The 23,019-nt window shown below is 33.6% G+C and overlaps 1 protein-coding gene across 1 annotated transcript in view; it reads right to left on the minus strand.

The window, feature by feature from the left end:
- The window catches only part of LOC115224735 (advillin-like), a 186,841-nt gene that overhangs the window by 58,997 nt on the left and 104,825 nt on the right, over positions 1–23,019 (minus strand). The window contains exons 6-12 of the mRNA XM_036513518.1: positions 21,781–21,883; positions 20,080–20,190; positions 16,865–16,969; positions 15,079–15,185; positions 14,611–14,689; positions 12,381–12,476; positions 11,175–11,310 (exon numbers count right to left, since the gene is read on the minus strand). Of these exons, the coding sequence (XP_036369411.1) occupies positions 11,175–11,310; positions 12,381–12,476; positions 14,611–14,689; positions 15,079–15,185; positions 16,865–16,969; positions 20,080–20,190; positions 21,781–21,883 (737 nt within the window). The remainder of the gene's footprint in view (positions 1–11,174; positions 11,311–12,380; positions 12,477–14,610; positions 14,690–15,078; positions 15,186–16,864; positions 16,970–20,079; positions 20,191–21,780; positions 21,884–23,019) is intronic.

Consider the following 23,019-nt stretch of genomic DNA (forward strand, 5'->3'; position numbering starts at 1 on the left):
TGGATCACAAAAATCGTTTCGACACATCCTGCATCGGTCTCCCGCTTAAATTATCAATATATTCCAGTTTCTGTCTCTATCGTTTCTGTTATACTAAACGTACACTGAGGAATTCTTGAGGTAGATCGAACGACCAATGTTCAATTACCGTGGATGACCGCCAGATAGCTATAGGCAGTGAATGTGGTTTATCGGTATACTACTAGGGACACACCCAACATGTAAATTTTAAGTTTTAACCTATATATATATATGTTTAATGGTTAATAAATCGCATGGTAGTCACCTGGTAGTTTGCCGGTAACGGACGTTTGTGGGGAAGGCAATGCTAGATGGGTCGAAACGATTGTAGTGATCAATAAAGATTCTCGTATGTTCCATCTTCTGTCTCTCTCATTAATCATGTATATATATTTGTATATCCTTTAAGTTCGTTTACGTGAAACGGTTTTGATAATGCCTCTATTTCATTACATCTGCTACAGCCTAAGGATACCAACTCGAATGGTAATTTTATGAGGTTGTACTGAGCTGTCCCGATATAATGTAGTATAAATATAGTAATAATAATGATAATAATCCATGAATGAAATTTATATTTATAAATTCCATCCAAGAATTATTATTATTTTACTATGTGTGTGTATAAGTATTATATGTATAAATACATATATACATCTGTGTTTGGATGTGTGTGTGTGCATGTGTGTGTGCGTGTATATTCGTATGAATAAATGCGTTTTGCTATTTTTAGCTTTACAAAAACTATCCGTGTTTTGACAAAATAACTATCAGGATTACATAATGGCTTAAAGAGTCTTATTAATTCAAACTTTCAATGCTTTGTGCTAATGTATGTAAGTATTTAATTTGTCAACAAGCAATTAAGCGATTCTGCCAACTTATCTTAAGTATTTTATTAATACTATTGCATGACTCATATTCCACATACTCGCTGATTTTCTTGTCTAATGCTCTGTCTAGATTTCTGATTGGCCTGTGAAGCGTATTGCTAAGCTCAAACTTGGTTACGAGTCCGGCTTTAGAGCACATATATATTCTGTATATTCTTGCACATAACATTCGGTAATATAATGCATATATATTTCTCGAGATTTGCCTTAAAATGTCTAAAGAGTGGAATTTTTCATCAAAAGTGCTCAACATTCATTTACAAAATTATGACGTATCAGGAGCGGTGAAAGTCTATACAGTGAAAGAGATAGCCTCTGATATATGCTATAAGGAAATACGCGTAATCTGTAGAGAAAGAATTGCTTTACAGTAAGTTTTAAGTTACCGTCATGAGAAATTTCCTTTTGGAATATATACATTTTATCCAGGTATAGAATAACAGAATAACTCTAAATATTAGAGCGCTTGGAACAGACAAATGTGTTCATAAAAACATACATACATACATACATACATACATACATACATACATACATACATACATACATACATACATATGTGTATGGATGTATGTGTGTGTGAATCCATGTACATAGAGAGAGATGGGGAGAGAGATAATGAAGCAAATAAGCAAATAAAACCTCTTGCGCTAGATATATAAGATACATATCCATATATGCGTGTAAATAGAGACAAAGGCTGAAAATATTCGGACGATGAACTTTCATGTATAAATATATAGATATGTTAACAGAGCAAATTTACACAACGTAAAACGGCAAAATTTAAGGGGAGAAGGTAATGGTATTTCTATCATTATCCCCATATCTGCTCACCTGGATTCCTCTTGTAACCACTCTTTACCCTGCTGATTTAGCTCTCGAAAACATGAAACCATCGGTTGCTATATTACACTATAAACAAAAGTAAATACATACACACACACACTATATATATATATATATATATATATATATATTCCAACCCCTCTGCTTTCAGATAAGCCAGTACTCATCTGCCTCAGCAGCAATAACTTGGATCAAAAGGTGAGGCAATCCCAGAGTCATGATCTAGGGATTGATGTGAACTACGATGCCTCGTTTCACGTACGTATCACGTACATATCACATGGTGGCAATTTGCAGGCGAGTGGCCGGATAGATTCTGAGATTCTTCAGAACAATGGACCAGGTAACTATGCTGATTCTATGGAGGACATTTGTGCTCAGACATCTGGACTACTGTTCTTAACTGTAGCCACCCCACATAGTCAAATTAATAGCGGAACTTGAGGCAGTTCAGCAGTGTTACACCAGGAAGATTTCCATTAATGGAACAGACTAGCTACTGAGAGAACCCCACTGCATTGATCCAAAGGTCCAATCTAACCCGGCTAGAGTGAGGGCCATGTACTGCAAGAGCTTGGGATTCAAGGGCCCACAGCAATTTAATGCTTTGCCAAAATATCTGAGGGATCTTCGTGGAGTAGGAGTAGATATTTTCAAGAAACAACTTGATCTCCTGCTGTCCAAGATACCAGATGAACCTATATCACAAGAAACTTGAAAGCGGGCTGCGGTGTTGAGCAGATAATGTTTATATAAATAATATATTTTGTATATATAAAAAATATGGATCATTGGTAGTTATGCATGTATATATTTCTTCACATGTGTATGTTGGTGTATGCTGATGAGTGTCTCTGAATGCGAATATAAGTATCTCTAGCAAATCTAAAACAAAATAAACGAACTACATGTAGATCACTCTGGAAAAGATATTGTACTATATTTGGTGAACTTGTAACTGTTATCAGAATAATAATAGTAACAGAGGCTGTTCATCTATAATATATTAAAAGTGACGTTCAATCTTGCTTCCTTCCTTGCTTGTTTGCAATGTTACACAACCGAACTGGCGCATAATGGGAAATATTTTGAAAGTAAAGTGCCCCTTAAATGTGAATACACACGTCGCTCCACGTAAATCGGATCATTTGTTATTGAGATATTCGGGGTTTTGGGGTATAAATACCCAAAACGGTGCATAATGGGAAAATACTCTGAAAATAACTTAACCCAGAAAGGGAAGAAACTCTAACCTTTCCATTAGACACATTATGATGGGCAAAACATTTTTAAGTGAAAATAAGTTTTAAAATACGGTAAATATTTCCTAAAAGACCAGTTCGTAACCTCGGTGTGAAATAGTTTTTCTTTCCATAGGTTGCTTTCGAATGCATTCAATATATCTCGCCTCCAAATATTTGGCTGTTATTTCTACACGCCCTGCTACCACGTAACAGCTATTTGCGATAAAGAACCCGATATACTTGTTACGTGGCAGCGGTGCGTGCAAGAAATAGCATCCAAGTCTTTCCTTTTCTACGGAAAGGAGCCGTTTATGCGTGATTTCGATGTCACATTCGTTGAAATCATGCGAAAGGACATGGAAAAGAAAAATCCACGAAATAAAACTCCGTTGCTACGAAACTCAGACTTCGCCGCCGACCCAACGGGTCATGGGTTATCTAGTCAACTATTATAAGTCGACAACAGTAAAACATCTGCCGCTATCAATATTCAAATTTAACCCTATAAAAGAATACATAAATAATTTAACTATAGCTTTATTTCACTGCTTGTTTAATTATTGTCTATGTTATTCAGAACTAGAAGAACCTTAATTGAACAAAATTAAAGTCAAAAAGGAAAGGCAGTGGTACTATATGAATCTCGCATTGCTTAGCTTCGTGCATAACAATTGACGGACCGTTTCCTCTTGTTAGCTATGACTAGAAATGTCGACGGGATTGATCAAGATAAATACGTGAAGTTCACTATGTCGCGGATAATTGGGAACGTGGGACAACACCGAGTCTAAAGAGAGTGAGAAATTATGTGTAGGGGAAGTACGTTCGATGTCTGTGCTCTGGACATCGAACTCCTACGTGGTGGTTATTCCAGTTGTGACCATCCCGATTTATTTCTATGTACATGAAGCACATGGTCACAGTATTCAATATGTTCATTTCGAAAACAGAGAATTTGCAGAAGATTTAGATGATATTTTTACCAGGTCGAACCACCATGTACTGATCCCTTTGTCGGCTTAGGATTGTTGATTGCGATCACGAGACAATTCAGTCTATCGCTGTTTGAAAATACTGCTTTCACCGTCGATTGTTCGATTAGGCAAATGGTTGCAAATACGTCATCGGTGTTCGATCTATATGGCACCACCATTGAGCGCACTTCCCCTTCGAGCCACGTCGAGATCTGCTCCTGTCATGTTAGGCAGCGCTCAGCGTCAATAGCTTTCAGAGCAGCACTCCGACTATTGTCAAAGTGCATTTCTACATATGCTAGTAATTGCAAAAGTCGCGTTTTTCTCTTTCGAGCCCGTCGGTCTTTCTAGACACGACCAGCAGACGGAATTTAGAACAATTCAATAAAAAAAGATGTTATTTATTTTTCTATTATAAGCACAAGGCTTGAATGTTTTTGATGGTAGGTAGCACGGTATTGCATCGACCCGAATGCTTAATGGGTGCTTATGTTATTCATCTGAAAAAGACAAAAACCAAAGTCGACCTTGACGAATGCTAATGAAATGTAAGATGATTTACGGGAAGCAGTAAAAGCAAGAGGCTTAAGATTCGTTGGAAACTTATTCTACCTCCATGATTTCGTTAATATTCATCTGCAAGAAAATATCGAGGAAATAGCGATTTGAAGAGAGCTTAGTTTCGATTTACGCTACAGATGTTTACGATTTACTGGAATCACATTCGAAAGAATTAACTGACCACAAACCTCTTAATTTGGATCAGTAGCGTTCGTCAGAATAAGCAGACGATCAAGCAATCGGTAAAATAACAACAAGCGAAGAAAGTTAGGATTTTTCGCAAATTTGAAACATTGTATGAATGAATATCGATCCCAATATCTAAAACGCATGTAAGATCGATGAAGCTTGAGCAAAGAACTGTAGTGCAACAAGCAGAAGCATCATTAAAGAAATTTATGGACATGATAAGACAGGTTAAATTTACTCTTCGAAAATATTTTTCGAATAAAATTAATTCCTTAAAATATATTATTCTTCTTAAATTACTTTTCGTATTATAAGATGCACTGTCTTAAAACTATTATCTTATTTTAGCAGCAAAGTTTTGGAGAAAGGAGCTACAGTGGTATTAGAAAGATATTTCTTTAACAGAAATTCAATCAGATACTTTAAAAATGAGTATATTGTTTTAAACACAAAAGAGCTGAAAATGTCAAAATTAAAAAGAACCAAAAATTTGAATAAAAAGATTTACTGTCATTTAGTTTGTTTCAGAATCTACAAGATCCGCATAGCTTTCATTTGTGCTTGAAAGGATTAAAGCACTTCATCTTTGGATCCAATGTAATGGTCATATAAAATGTCAATCTCGGTTCTATCCATTGCGTTATTGATACCACATTTCGTAAATGATTTAATCACTATATCACTCATTTTTCCCACGAATTCTTCGTCTACAATCTCTCATGAGAAAGCGTTTGTCTTTTTTTTTTTGTCCAGTAAGGATTGTAGTATAATCTCCCTTATGCAACTAGTTGTTCCATCCTTCTCTTATTAAAGATTTAAAGGATTTGTTAGTAGAATCATTGAAACAGTTGACTTGTTAAATCACCGAGTATAATAGCCAGTTGTGTTTTTAACTTATTATCCTTGTATTTTATTTTTTTCAGTTTAATGACCTCTAAACTAATCTCAGACGAGGAGAGAAAGCATTTTTAATAAATTCTCTGGATGCTTCGGCCAAATCTTTTTTCAAACCAAGCTGCATTTCTATCCATCAATTTTCACGTACGTGAAAGTAAACCCCACTGATTAAATTGGGTGGTGGGGGAAGTGGTTTCCTTTTAAAAATGAACACAGGTGGTAATTTTGTCCCATCGCCATATCATGCTAATACCAGTGTATACTGCTACTTTCCATATCCAATAATCTTCATAACAATACGTTTAGTAAACATTTATATCAGTTGTTCAATTGTTTGGAACATCAAATGTTAATAGAATTTCATCCATGGTTGCTATTTGAAAGAGTTCAAATAAACCTTCTTTTCTTAACTGTATGATATACTTATAAAAAGCACATATTTTCATAACTATGGGGCATTCTTTGAGCAAATTCCGTTTTGGTTCCCATAGCTAAGTCTTTGCTTTTTATAAACTGCTAACGTAAAATCTTCTAAACTATTATCACATGCATTGCTTCAAAAATTATCATATTTGTAGAAACATAGTTCTTGCTTTTATGATCCACAATAATTTTTTTTCGATATCTTGCCCTTTTACTTTCCGCTTATCTCTGTAAATTACATTTATCACTTTTAATCCTTTTCAACTTTTCTGCTTGATCGAGCCAACAAAAACCCTTTTTTCTGTTGAAAAAACAAAATGCCTTTCGGTCACTCCATTGCCATGTTTTTTGCTGTTTTTTTGCGTAATTGATTACACAAAATTTGAATTTAGTGCTGTATGACAGTCTTTTCCCTTACACATCGTAAGGGGGTGAAAAAAGGAAATGAAAAATTAAGAATCTATTTCCTAAAATACCTAAAATTCAATTCTTCAGCTTTTGGTTACGCTTCCACCTTGACGGTAAACACGTGCCTGATCGTCGAGTATCGTTTAAAAGTTGAATAACCAGCCAGGTTATTGCCAACGCTAAACGCATTAAGCACTTTCAATGATCAACCGCACACTAAAAATCTGTATTTTATTTGTTAAAAAAGTTGGGCTGCAATTCTCAGTAACGAAAACGGCCTTTTTTATTGCACATTAAACAGCAATCACCGTGAAAAGTTCGTTCACTCTCTTCCATTAGTATAATGATATTTTTTATATTTTTCGTGAGTATTATAAGGAGTTACGTTTTTAAAAATATGCTACTGGTGCTATGATACATTCAAATTAACTGTACTAAGCAGTCTTATCTAAATATATTTATATAGGGCCTGTGTATATCATATACACATATGCTGGCTTATAAGCCGAAAACAGGGTTCCAGATGTTAACCTTGAAAAAGTTACCTCGGTGATGCATGAATTGTTCTCAAGAATCTTTAAGATGTATTTTTAATCTAAGGAAATAACTTGGTGCGATATCTTATATTTAAAAAATCAATAACCAACAAATTGGAGCGACGAAAATGCTACTGCCCAAAATATTGCAGCTATCAGCAACACTCCTTTAATACAGTTAAGTCAAATAAACACAAAGTTATTTTTTTCAATTTGCTGCTTTTATTTTGCCTTTTTCAAGATATGTATACAAGTCAATATATATATAAATGTGCTTTTTATACACCAAAAGTACGGTAATATACCCTCCCTTGAAACAGCTTTACATTAAAATACGGGTGTGTATAACATTTATAATGAGTATATATATTTCTTTACTACCCACAAGGGGCTAAACACAGAGGGGACAAACAAGGACCGACAAACGGATTAAGTCGATTATATCGACTCCAGTGCGTAACTGGTACTTTTTTTATCGACCCCAATAGAATGAAAGGCAAAATCGACCTCGGCGGAATTTGAACTCAGAACGTAGCGGCAGGCGAAATACCGCAAAGCATTTCGCCCGGTGTGCTAACATTTCTGCCAGCTCGCCGCCTTCAAATATTTTTAATGAGTATATAACCATTGAATGATAGCAGCTGCAACATTTCGTGCCAGAGAAATATCTCAAAGTGATTTATGAGTTAAAAGTCCTACTTCTGTAATGCCCGTTATCGTTGTAGTTTTAATAATATATTGAATAGTGAAAGCATTTTCACTACCAATGAGGTAAACAATAAAAACATTTAATAGTTTATTTGGTTCATAATAACTAGAGGTAAAAATAATTCATTTAAAAATATTCACGCTAAATACTCACAAAGTTCCTGAACTTTTAGAATATTTATTTAATTCGCAACAAATTAACTGCACTAATCGGGGTTTGCTGTCGATTTTGCCCTTCATCACTCGAGATTCTACAAAATATATACCACTCATTTACTAAAGTTGGAATAAGAGATTTGGCCTTTCCTACAATGCGTCTATATTAGAAATGATTTTTATTTTGTATTATCATCACTGCTTATAATTGTTGGCAGCATCTACCCTGCAAACTGATTTAGGCTTCTAATTAGAGCCTCTCTGTAGAAATTTGTTATGCGCTTGGGAAAGTCATAAACGTACTGTAGTTAATATATATATTGCTTCAAGAAATCTAGTAAATATTTTTTTTTAAATGCAACTTTCGGGGACAATAGCGGTTTATTGAGACAGAAGGTTGTGGATTATTTTCGCACTGAAGACCGACAAGCTGAAAAAGAATCTTTTTATATTCCACGGTAGGCATCAGCGTTACCAGGTGAGCAAAAAAGAGTACAAGAGTTACGGAATGGAGTAGGAAAGATCCGAGTTACATATGTATCATAGCGAGCGGAACCTCAGAAGTGGTAAAATCCAAGTGAGGTGTATACCGCCGGCTACTCTTCGGGCCAAGAATATCTTGATAAGATTAAAGGTTGCAATGTCGTAAGGAGGTACATGTTGACTCAAGGAAGATTCAATCAGAATGTGTAGAGAGCACAGTATGAGAGGAGTATATAAATCAAGGAAGAAGGGAAGAAAGAAGAAAATATAAGGGAATGAGAGGAAGTGGGAATTTGAGCACGGTTATTTCACTGTTGGTATTCAAATTGCTTTTTGAGCCGAATCACAGAAATTAGCAAGGGAGCGGTATTATAAAAAAAAAACACAGTATGAAGTGAAAGTGTATGAAGGCGTATGTACTCGTAGGTTTACGGATGGACGGGGAAATATATATATATATATATATATATATATATATATATATATATATATATATATTATATATATATATCGTGACGTATATTTGCCATTTGAATATGGCTAACCCCTAAGGGTGGATGCTACTGTAGTTTGTAGCCCCAGGAGGACACCTCCTCCAGCTGGCTATAGACACACTTTCTGTGCCCTATCAATATTTGCAAAGGGGTTAGCCATATTCAAATGGCAAATATACGTCACGATGTGTTGCTGCTACTGTTTATAACTCGCTCTGAGATTTATCATTGTTATATATATATATAATATATTATATATATATATTATATATATATATATATATATATATATATATATATATATATATATATTAACTGCAATACGTTTTTGACTATGAACCAAATTATTAACTTTTTTATTGTTTATTTCATTGGTAGTGAAAATGCTTCGCTATTCAACATTTTATTAACATTATCACAATAATATATATATATATATATATACATATACACACGCGCATATATATATATATATATATATATATATATATATATATATATATATATATATATACATGTATACATATATATATATATGTATATATACATACATGCATATATATATATATATATATATATATAGAGAGAGAGAGAGGGGGGAGAGAGAGAGAGAGCTGGCTAGATAGATAAATATTCAAGCTATATGTAAAAGATAATCAAAAGAGTTATGCTGTTTTTCTCATTTTTTAATATTTTCATATATGTCCCTTGTGGTTGAATACATATAACATATTCTAAGTCCAATGATAAATTAACTCTCTGCAGAATGAAAGAGAAATTAACTTAGATATATCTATTCATATAAAGAATTCGTTAACTCACTTTTTGGCATATCATTTAAATAATATATTGATAAAATTTTTTCCTAGTTTTGTAATAGCTGTGTTAGAAATTACATAATTCCAAAATGTTATCTGCATATCTGCATGTCTAACACTAGACAAATATATCATATATTTCTTATATATATTTATGTTTTATATAGTTATTATACGGAGCATTAAAATGCGATTCTGTAATAAAATATGCTGGGGAATATAACTTAAAAGAATATATCAAATATGTAATAGAAAAATATACTCTTTTATTTTTACTTGTTTCAGTCATTTGACTGCGGCTATGCTGGAGCATCGCCTTTAGTCGAGCAAATCGACCCCAGAGCTTATTCGTTGTAAGGCTAGTACGTATTTTATCGGCCTCTTTTGCCGAACCGCTAAGTTACGGGGGCGTAAACACTCCAGCAGCAGTTGTCAAGCGATGTTGGGGGGGGGACAAACACAGACACACAAATATATACACACATACATATACATATATAAATACATATACGACGGGCTTCTTCCAGTTTCCATCTACCAAATCCACTCACAAGGCTTTGGTCGGCCCGAGGATAGAGTAGAAGACACTTGCCCAAGTTTCCACGCAGTGGAACGGAACCCGGCACTATGTGGTTGGTAAGCAGGCTACTTACCACACTGCCGCTATTTGAAAATATCAATCTATGTTAAGTTACTTTTTTTTTATTTCGGAAGAGACATTACATGCATTGGTTTTATTGTACTTTATTTCTCTTTCCACTTGGTTAACTATCTAACTAATTAACTAATTGACTGTTTGATTAATCGTTTGATCTCTATTCTTTTAACAACTCTGGATAGAATTCCAAGTATGCTTTTGCATTATTTTAACCATCTGCAGTTTATTAGCTGTCCTAACCATTTAATCATTTAAGAACAACGTGAGCAATTGTCAACTAGAAATAGCCCACACACCTCCTTCAAATGATACCGGAAATGCTATATTGGATAATATGGTACAATGTAGCTCTCTGGATTCAAGTTGATTGTGACTGTGTGTCCTCAATCAAGGTTCACTTACACTCTCCTATATAACTGTATATTTTGACAGAATGGTTGATACCTATTTCTTTATTACCCACAAGGGGCTAAACATAGAGGGGACAAACAAGGACAGACATAGGTATTGAGTCGATTACATCGACCCCAGTGCGAAACTGGTACTTAGTTTATCGACCCCGAAAGGATGAAAGGCAAAGTCAACCTCGGCGGAATTTGAACTCACAACGAAATACCGCTAAGTATTTCGCCCGGCGTGCTAACGTTTCTGCCAGCTCTGGTTGATAGACACGGACAAAATGGATTCTGAATTTATACCTAAACTAATTTTACTTTTCCTTCTTTCGATGTCGTTGAAATGATACTCTTATGTACGTGATCAACATAAACCATAGAAATATACCCCCAGCACACATAAATGTTCTGGTTCTGTCGTCTATGTTAAGTAATTTAAGTAATTCTTTTAAATAATAACAATATACCTATCTTAATTTTTGAGTTTCCTCTCCGAGATGGTTCCGGCCAATTATGAAATAAATACTTGAAATCTTCAGTTTCCTCATTTTCAATGACTCGAATTACTTGACATAAATCTGCATTCTTCTTTTTAGAAAAACCCTGAAAATGAACATTTTACATGTCAGTCACAACGATAATCATTTCCAGTTTTGTATCTAAAATTTTAAACAACTGGAATTTATAATTCGAATGAGAGTAATATTACGACACTTAATATTTTTCTCGGGAAAACAAGCAAACCAGTTTTCAAATTACTTGTAGAGGTTACTATGACTGTTTTCTTAGAAACAATGCAAAATTGACTGTCCATCGAAACGGAGATCTCCACTGACTCAACAGTATGAAAACAATCGTTATACGATGTCTAATCCATCTGTACATGTTTTCTTAAAGCAAATACTTGATACAAATCGTGTTAGTATTTGAAATAGATATTTTTATAACGGCTGTTTGCACATGGCACAAAAGCGATATGCTTAATCGGTCGTCCGATCTAATATAACACGCTTGGGTGACATTAGCAGAGTCCACTATGTTACAATCGTTCAGATTAAATCTTAAATCTTCGTTCGGAGGATAATTCTCCATTCCTAATCAAGTCTCGGAAACTCTGCAAAAATTTCTCGCTTGATTTAAGCAATTAAAACAAAAAAATTCTCGGAAGCTTGGAATGGAACGATCAAGGTGGATAGAATACAAGCTTTCAAAAGGCTAGCGTTTAGCATTCTTTCAACAGTGCTGTGAATCTTGATTGCGTCGTTGGTCATGAATTCAGTCACGAGCGATCAACGATATTCTTTCTCACGAATATAAGTCATAAGGGACCTAATCAAAGATGAGATACGAAGCGTGAACTCTTCGGGCGACGCAGTATCATCTCGGCTCTCAATCTCAGAAATGCTTATTGGTCAGAAATATACAGATGAAGTATACATGTGGTCGATCTACTTGCTAGAAATAACAACCAATCATCCTCCTACCCATCCTACTCCTTTAAAAATGTGAAAGGCATGTATTCATAAAGTAGTCCTATATGCCACTAAAAGCACAGGTGTGTCACAGAAACAATGATTGTGTTTATTGGTGTGAAACAACAGAAGAGAACATGTTAAATATTTCGTTTTTTAATATTTTCATTGAGTGGAAATATAAAAGCTAGTTTTACTCACAACAGCGTTATTCATTGCTTCTCGACGTGCTGTTTTCGGTACTAAGCGTCCAACCCAAATCCATACGTGATCTTCACTTACGATTATATACATATCCTGTATGAATTGAATAATAAAAATATTGACGGCTTTACAGTTATTGTTTTCTTTTCGTGCAAATATAGATTTCACAGCTGAACGAAGTTTCAAACTGCTAAGTAACCAATCTTGAAACCAGGGTGGTACAATTTTCAGTTGTGTAATATATGTGTCTATATATGTGCGTGTTTTTGTGTTTGCGTGTTTGTCAATATATGAGATTCGTTCATCTTATACTACTCCTTCAAAAATTACATCTAAATAAAAGGAAACTGAAAAATCATTTATCATACATTGTATCATGTGTGTGAAAAACATGGAGGTGTCAATATGTACAGACAGGTTCTGCATTCTAGCTGTAAATCAGCTGGATATGTGCATTAAAACAAGTATCTCGTAACTCTTTTAATATTAAAACCTTATACGCAACAGCACACATTAATTTATTCTTTTCTTGTAGATGAATATACTGTCATTCATGTAAACGAAATAATAAGGATGGATAGGTTTACAGTTACGTTATATTTTTCGCAGTGAACTTGGTTCTTATTTAATCAATAATACGAGGATGAAATTTAATATCAAGTTCAAGTGATAGTTGAATTCATAAATGTGAGATTCGAAACTAGCAGTAAATTATCTGTTAACACAAATGTCTTCATCTCACTTTTTAGTAAAATGTTTGATTAATCATTTTAGCCGAACAATCGATCGCAAATCTTGGAGCGAGAGCTGTATATTGAACTGTATATTTTCTATTTATTAAGGGTTTGTGCAGCTGAGTGACATTATTGATACTGGCAATATCCGATCTTTTAATCTAACAGGAGAAGAGAAAATGGAGAATCTGGAATAAACTAGTAACAGTTTACATCGGAACTAAAAATTTACAGTTAATAGGATTCATGTATCATGAGACGTGAGTTCTGGCGTTTGAAGGGAAAGTATTGCGATGAAATATAGGAGGGTTTCATTTAATCTTTTACTCAAAATATAAACATAAAATATCATATGTATGAGTTAGTAAAATACAAAGGCAAGTTTTCGAATATAACATATTGTGTCTGGAATTGATTGATATCAGACAGATTTTTCAAAGTGATCGGAAAAGGGTGATGTAAATAAAATAAGCATCCCTATCAAATTGTGAGCAACCATTTGTGATTCTATCGATGAAATGTCTGTACAATCTTCAGAGGAGAGTTCTGCAGAATTCTGAAGAATTCTGTAAAATGTTCTCATCCCTTTACTGCGTTAATACGAAATCTTGAGCTCAATAATACGAAGCATTCGTCAATAAAAGGGTAATCATGGTTGTTAGTATAGTAAAATACTCAGCCATACGGTACCTGTTTATGACCAGGTGATGTGAGCCAGCAAGTATTGAATAGTTTTACTGTAAAAAGTACTTTAGAATTATATTGCTTAGGTCATTTTCTATGTCGATACAGCGATTTCATTCAGTACTACAAAATAATGGCAGTGACACATCTTTTCTTATTACATAAATAAATATTTTTTTCAAAAACAAGATATATGGCAAACTACTTTTGTATACCACAACATTTATTCTCACAAAATGGTACAAAAACTACTAGCACAACAGTTCTGAGCTGATCCTTTCTTTGATTATTTGCTAAAGTGTCCAACCTGTTATCTCAGAAATTATTGGAGGTACAAAGATCGAAGAATATATCAAAGTTAAGTCAGATAAAAAAAAAACAATCATTAATATTTATTCTTTTTTCTTTCCTAATTTTTTCTTTCATATATTGGGAAACTTATATAGCTGATCATCATTTATATTCAACTTAAGTCATTTTGTTGTGTTATATTCAATATGCCTTATGCAGGCAGAGCAACATATTACGAGAAAAATGAAGTCAATTACAAAAAGAAATAGAAATGAAATTAAGTGTTAAAAGCACCTAAATGAATAGCAACATAATATAATTCCAAATACATTTATATACTGACTGTATAAGTGCAGAAAATTTCATCTTGCTTCTATTAGGCAACATTTTTTCATTCATGTTAAGTCAAATATTTTTTCTCATTATGTATTGGGATGAGCAGGAATAAATATTTCACGTGTTTCACATTATAACTGTTAATGAATTTTTGCATTCATGTTTTGTTTTTCATTTATTACCTTTGATTGCAAATCTGAATAAGACAGAGGACCATTCTTTAGCTCTGTTACTTTTAAAACACCATCTTCATCACAGCATCTACGGTAAATAAAGTAAAATATTTAAAAATTAAACATCTATTTATTTATGTATAGAATTTAAACATCCTAGGATAAATGGTAAACCATGGCACACAGAGAAAGGTATATAGTTCTTATTATACATCAGAAGAGACAAAAACAAAAAAACTAAATCGAAGGATAAGAAAGAAGAAATGTGGATAAAGAACAGCTAGACGTTTCTTTCATTTCATTTTCTAGCCTCTTCAGATTTGAAGATCTTATTTATGATTGGTAGATCCTTCAAAATAAATTACATCTACAGCCCTGGTAAATTACCTGAGACTATTTTTTATATATCCTCTCTCTCTCGAACAGCAATTTTGCTGTTAATACATTGAATGGGCAAATAAGTAAGTCTTTACTCACATATACAACCGCAAAGTTTTTTCGAAATTTTCATTTTCAGAGTCATCAGATATTTGTTCATGTTTGCCAAGATTCTTCATTGCTAATGGTAAATATCTGTTGAAAAGCTGCATAAAAAATGTACATCCTATATATATATATATATATATATATATGTATATATATATATTGGATAACCTATATCCCATCGTGGGTTACCCTCATAACCCCTATCTTACTTTGTACTATATATATATACATACATACATATACATACATACATACATATATATATATATATATATATATATATATATATATATATATATGTATGTATGTTTGTATGTATGTATATATATATATAGTACAAAGTAAGATAGGGGTTATGAGGGTAACCCACTATGGGATATAAGTTATCCAATATACTGCTGGTGAAGTACCCAGAAACTAAATACATAAATGCTTATAATTGCAATGCAATTAATTCATTTGTTGTATTGAATGGGTGAAGGTAAAAAATATTTTACCGTAAATTCATAATACAAATAAGAAAATGGAGGAACAAATTCATTTCGATCACCAACTTACGGATATTACAATTTCATATTATTTATTAATTATACAAATAGAAACATGAAAATCGAACAAAACAATATACATCAATATGCAAGTTAATAATAAAATAAAAGTAATACAAATAAACTGCTCCTTACAGCTGTTTCAGCCTATGGTCAAGAGCAATACACCTTAAATTGCTCATATATGCCATTGTAGTATAGTCTTAGGCATTAAAGATTATATTTGTCTGTTTAAATAACCAAAGGCCTCGTCAGAGGATATACATAACTACAAAGTTATAATAATATAATAATAATAATAATATTGATATATAAAACAAAACATGCTTCCCATACTATCCAATAAGAACAGGAAAATAAATGGTAAAACAGACACTCAAAATACCTATATATATATATATATATATATATATATATATATACATATATACAGCTTGATTTTTTTATTTTGTTTTAGTTCTTTTTTAACTATTTGTCGTCCTTTCTGTCTGACGTATTATTTTTGCATATCGTTCCTCCATCTTACCTTTGCCCTTCTTTCTATGATTGCATTTATCCGTCCAAGATCTCTCTAGATCTGTTTATTCTCGTTCTCAAGCCTTCGATTCCACCATGGAACTTTTTCCATTGCTTTTCTTTGACTTTTCACATCAAGAATTTGCACAGTGACAGCGGCTGCGCAGTATATAAGGCCGTTTAGATCTGTTATATGTTCGATGTAGATTTTTGTGAACAGTCTGTCCATCTTTTTCAATACTTTACACAGTTTTCCTCTTTCAGTTCCTCTTAGAGTTGGTAGCCTCTTTCTTTCGCTATTTCGTGCCTCGTTCAGGTGTGGTAGTTCGTTTCTTTCTTCCTTTGTAACAGTCTTCTCCATCACAAAGTAAAACTGTTGTTGTTTTTGTTGTTGTTGCACATTTTGCTTACTCCCAGTTCGGCTCTGATCGGGTAGAGCTGTGGTCAAAATTATGACAATATAACCATACCGTTCGTTCAAGGGAATCTAAGAATACATTATCTAATAGGGTCATAAATCAATGGATAATTAGTTGTCTTTTTTGTTTGTTTGTTGGGACTGAACCCGGAACCATGTGGTTGGTTAGCGAGCTACTTACCACACAGCCACTCCTGCGCCTACATACTCTTACAATGTTATCTAGATGCGAACCTCCAATCATTCCACCAACATTTTAGTGTATTAACAACTTAAGCTGGTGACACTAACTTACCTGAAATTCATCTTTCTTCAGTTTTCCTTCTTCTCCATCGTTGACAATGATAACCTGAACTTTGCTGACACGTTGCGTATTCAAATATTGAGTTATCTGAGCGGCCTAGAAAGAAAAAAAACTTAGATACTTATCTAATTCAATTGTAGAAACTAAACATGCAAGCGTCGTGGATCTGTTTGCAGATGCAGAAATAAAGCAAACGAATAAGAGAAAAGATGTGAATTTTACATATATTATTAAATATTATTTTATTCATAACATTATTAGAGAGAAAGAATAACATACATACATGCTTACGTACGTACATATATGTAACTATATATATATATATATATATATATATATATATATATATATACATACACATATATATAATATATCTATAACATAAATATAGATAGATATATACACATGTATGTGTATGTATGTATATATATATACATATATATATATATATATATAAACATATATACATGTATATACATAATATATCTACATATATCTACAATATATATATATGTGTGTGTGTTTGTGTGTGTGTGTACATGTATATACATAATATACATACATGCATATATATATATATATATATATATATATATATATATATAAAAGTAAAGATGCAAAATCACTGTAGTACTCCAGCATAACCGTAGCCACATAGCTGAAATGAATTAAAGAATACATACATAATATATTTATATATTTATAATATATGTGTGTGTGTAATATGACATAATTTATTATGCCGAAAGTCAACTTGTTCTAATTTGTTTTTTACAATCTTTTTAGTATGGATTTTTCCTATTTCTTTTATCTTTATGAATTTAGGAACATTAATATTCCTAGTTTCATATAAATGTATTAATCAGTCCGCTAAAACACGTTGTTGTACGTTGTATATTTAATGTAACACTTAATCATTAAATTTACAACTTTTCATGTTTGCTTTTGAATTTGAGAATTTCATAACTCCACTCGTCGGCTCGATGTAGTGAATATTTTACACAATATTTCTAATTTTTGTTTTTTCTATAATATATTGTTAATAGCGGGATGCATATTGTGGAGTGTTTGAGTTGTTTTACAACATATTTATAAATATGAAATCATAGTGTGTTTTTGTTTTGTTTTTATTGAAAAAATAATACAGCTCTGCAATGTATCAGGAGGCATTTCATGTTTTTTCTTGTTCCAACCATAATAAATATTGCTGTGTAATGTTCTACAGCTTAGTCTACTAAATAATTTATACATCCATTATGGCATAAGGTCTGTATTATCATATTAATTTCCTTTCACTGTGCTTTGTTTATTATATGTTGATGCTTTATATTTCAGGTTGGTGAAATCTAATTACAGATTGGCTGAATTTCTACAGGCGAGGTATTGACAAAAGAGTATCCATGAAACTCGGTTGAAGTAAAATGCACGAGTAGGACCTCCAAGACTGTGACCGCTAGGGATTTAAGGGACATTGACCGTAAGTTACATGGGAAACCTGGGCAAAGAAGTAAAGATATCCTCACTGCCTCCGGACTTCATGTACCGAAAACTACCAGAAATCACATCCTCGAGGCCATTGCTTCCGTGCGAGAAACATGCAACTGCCTCCTTTAATGCCCCGTGACAGGAGTTTGAGGCTGCAATGACGTTAGACTTGAGTTGTGTTTTGTTCACTGACAAAAACCAAGGCAACCCTTGATGAACTCTACGGTTGGGTCTATTTTGGAGATGAGCGTCACCAACGTCTATGACGTCAACAACAGGGTGAGTGTGTAAGATAATAAGGCATTAAGACAGTATAACTCTACCTATTTGCTTTAACATATGAATTCACATAAAAAATCGTACATATATTTATATATACGTGTGTGTTTATATAAGTATTTATATAAACTATATAAACATGTATAGTAGCTCTTTTAGACATGCCCTCGATCACTTAGACAGCCACAGTGACTAGCTACGATGATGATACAAAAATATCACAGGAAATAAAGATCTCTGACAATGTCCTGGAGTAACAGCAGTGCCTAAGTGCAATTTACAAGTGAGCTGAAGAAAACAACGTACATAATGCTAGGAAATTTCTAGCACTGCGCTATCAGCTCACAAATGCAACGCAACTTACATATAGGCACTGTAATCCCAGACAGTGGGAGACCTAGGGATCAGTATGTGTAATGATGCATCGTTTCATATCCACACTACCAAGATGGCAACACAATGCAGACAACTGGCAGGATGGATACTAAAGTCCTTCAAGGCAAGAGACCAAGTGATCACGTTCACCCAGTGGAAGACCTTTGTTCTCAGCTGGCTGTAATTATCACATAGCGTCAAACTAAGAGCGGAGCTTGAAGTGGCCTAACGTCACTGCACTAAAAGGATTGTAACAGTGCAGCAGCTGAATAAAGGGAGATGTTGAAAAAACTACGACTTTGTCTCTTGGAGCAAGGACATGACAGATATATAATAATCTGCATATGGAAAATACTGGAAGTGCTAGTAACTAATTTCGGCATTGAGTGTTTCACTGTTACACAAATGCTCGAAATGGACGTCATTTTATCGTAGTAAAGGTGTCGTCCTCCCCATCTAAGGTCAGGACCAAGTACTGCAATAGCTTTAGGTTCAAATGCCCACATCTCTTCAATGCCCTACCAAAAATATTAAGCAATCTACACACCGTGAATGTATTTAAAAAAAACTGGACATTCTCCTATCTACAATACCAGATGAACCAATTGTCCCGGCATAAGATACAGATGATGGCAGCAGCACCAAACTACCCCGTACACCAAAAGAGAAAAAACACATCCAGGAATGTATCGTTAATATAAAATTCTCACGACCGTGAAGAAATCAGCCAAAGATTGATATCTAAAAGTACAAAATCACGGTGGTGCTCCAGCATGACCACTGCCTCTATTTATAGACAATTACTTATATCCAACTGACTATTCCTAATGTCTTATTTCCTCTCTGAGGAAAAGGGATACATATGTTAGTACATATGTTAATATATGTATGTGTGTGTGTGTATGTATGAGTGTATATACGTAAGGGATTGTAATTCCTTTCTAATTCATTTATCTCCTTATCAACTATGTATGTATGTAATGTATGTGTGCATGTACGTAGATATTCATGTATGTAGAAAGAGGTAAAACAGACGAACACAGAGATAGATAAATAATTCATCTCACCTTTATTTTTTCATACACGTTCGCTCTTTTTCCTATCCAAATAAACATACATTCTTTAATGTCGAGAATATAGACATCATTGTTATTCACATTGCACCATCCCATCGGTAACTGAAAATAAATCAATCTTAAATAGTTTTGCATATTCACAAAAGATGGTTATATATTATGCGGAGAGAAATATAACTTTCACGTTAAAAAAATAATTGTTGGTTTACTTTTTAAAATCTCCACGAAAGTTTTATTAGAAATATTTCACAAATTACATTTATTTAATAGTGGCTTTGTGATAAGGCCACAAATTTAGGTGAGGTTGATGTCGTTGGAAATAATGCAGTTTTTGGCTGGTACTTATTTTTATCGACCCTGGAGGAATAAAATGCAAAGTCAACTTGGGCTGAATTTGAGCTCAAACTAAGTTACTGTCGTAATATTTACCATATACCGTAATTTATTTATTGCGTTCTTTTATATGTTCAGTCCTTCATCGGTTTCTGCTGGCACTTCATCGCTTATACGACGAGAACAGCCTGCTTGTGAAATTAACGTGGAAGTGGCTGACTATTCCACAGACACGTGAACTCTTAACGTACTTCTCACAGATATTCAACGACACACAGAATGTGACATAGCAACGTGAAATAAGGTGCCTTGCTTAAGGACACAACGCGTAACCGGGAATTGAACTCACGATCTCACGATCATGAGCCGAACATCCTAACCGTTAAACCACGCGTCTTCACTCTTAAGTATATTTAATAATGATATCTAGCTTATTCACAGTACCTATTTTTGAAATACTCAATAAGATTTCTTACTGTCCTACTGGCATTTAGGCTTACGTCCCCAGTGAATTCAAGTCATGGTCGATCTAAATAGAATTAATGTAAATCTATGACATAAATGACTGGAGGCCAAAATGATATGAAACCTGAGAAGGCTTTACTTTTTATTTATTTATTTATTTATCTATGTGTCTATGTATCTATTTATTCTAAGCGTTTTGGTACGACAACAGCGTCAACAGAACACTTGTTTACCTTGTAATAATAATGCCTTTTGCTGCAATGTCTGTTCTCCACGTGAGAGAACAACCTGTATGAGATATGATGTCGCCAACATATAAGCTTATTCCCGTCACGACACACACTCTCTCTCTCTCTCCCTGTCCCTCTCTATCTATCTATCTATCTATCTATCTATCTATATATCTATCTATCTGTCTGTCTCTCTCTCTCTCTCTCTCTCTCTATTTATCTATCTCCAACCCCCAAGACTGATGAAAAGGACCACTCTCTGGAGAGGGATTTCCGGTACCTGGTCATTAATAGCTGGAAACACGCCATCAGAATAATCCTGAATGATAAAATACATAAATATAATGCACACGTATCCTTCCTGCTTCCTCGAAATTTCCCATTTGACCTCACTTTATGAAGAATATATATATTCGATGAGATTCTTTTCTACAGATGTATGTTTATAAAAAGAAAAACGTAGTTAAATATACATTATACACATCAGTTTGAGAGATAGAAGAGCAATAGGTGCACACCGCCATTTAAACTTGTTTCTTTTTATTTGAAATTAATAATCATAACGCAAATCTTTTTACAGTGAAAATCTTTGCTGTTAATTTATTCATAAAATTCAGTTTCTGCTTGATAGCTTTTACGTCAAATTTTACCTGTCTTTTCTCACCTGGTTCAGTTTCAAGTTACGCTTTCCTTTCACGTGCCACAACTTCTCTTCATAATGTTGTTTGATGCTGTATAAGTCAAACAGATATCCTCCAGATTCATATCTGAAACACACATCAGAGATATATTTAGCGAACGAATATTTTATGCAGAAGGTCGAACCAAAAACCTAATATTTTAAAACTTAATGTTACTTAATGACACAAGTGGTAACATGTGCTCCTTTCTGATATTTCCTTCAACTTATGCCTATGATGCATTTCTAAAAGCCATGATTGCAGAAAACATTTTATTTCTCCCTAACCATAAATCAGCAGCGTTGTACGTTGTCAAAACAAACTTGTATTTGTGAAGCATATATAATATAGCTTACACATTTATGGCTGGTTTCAGATAAAAATCAATCAAACAACGATAAAAATCGCAAAACCTATAAACAAAGCATTTTCCAGCAATAAATTTCTCGATGCTCAGTATTTATTGACCTACAGCATTATTTAACGCTGTCTGCTATAAACTTTCTTAAAAGACTTGAAAAAAGAAATGCAAATATTATACAAAAACCAATAAAAATCTGCAAATATCTTTCAAACGTAACAAATATGTAACAAGATCCTGTGATCCACAATGCTGTATTTTATAACCTGCAATATATATAATCTATGTATAATTTATGAAGGTGGAAAAATGAGATAAATCGTAGACCAGAGAGCTGTTATTTAATATTTAGTTCTGGCCCTCTAAATTCGCGAGTTAGCTTTGATTTGTCATCCTTCCAGCGTTAATAATTTATAAGATATAGCTAGATGTAATTCAACCGGTTATACCGATCCCTAACAAAATATGTAATCGTGATTTAATGTAATATTATTTTGTTTGACTCATTGCATGTTCACTGTTACACCTTAAGCAGCCTTTGCTATGGAACGAAATAAAAGACATAATCAAAATCTTGTATACAATGAAGCAAATTCGGAATTTTACACTTTGAATGGCCAAAAGTATGGGAGGCATCAATGACATTATTGAGATCTTGGAATAATGAAGCAAGCATGATTTTTACACCTTGGGTAAACAGAACTATGGAAGGTAATCGAAGTACAGGAAGCGATAAAAAACTGCACGAGAGGCAGATCGCCGGGTTTGGATGGTCTGCCCTGCGAGCTTTACATTTCAATGCCAGACTTGTTTGCTGGCCTCTTGGCAGACGTCTACTGCAAATGGCAGCAAAACGGTAGAA

This window comes from Octopus sinensis, linkage group LG2, assembly GCF_006345805.1.
Source record: "Octopus sinensis linkage group LG2, ASM634580v1, whole genome shotgun sequence".
Lineage (NCBI taxonomy): Eukaryota > Metazoa > Mollusca > Cephalopoda > Octopoda > Octopodidae > Octopus > Octopus sinensis.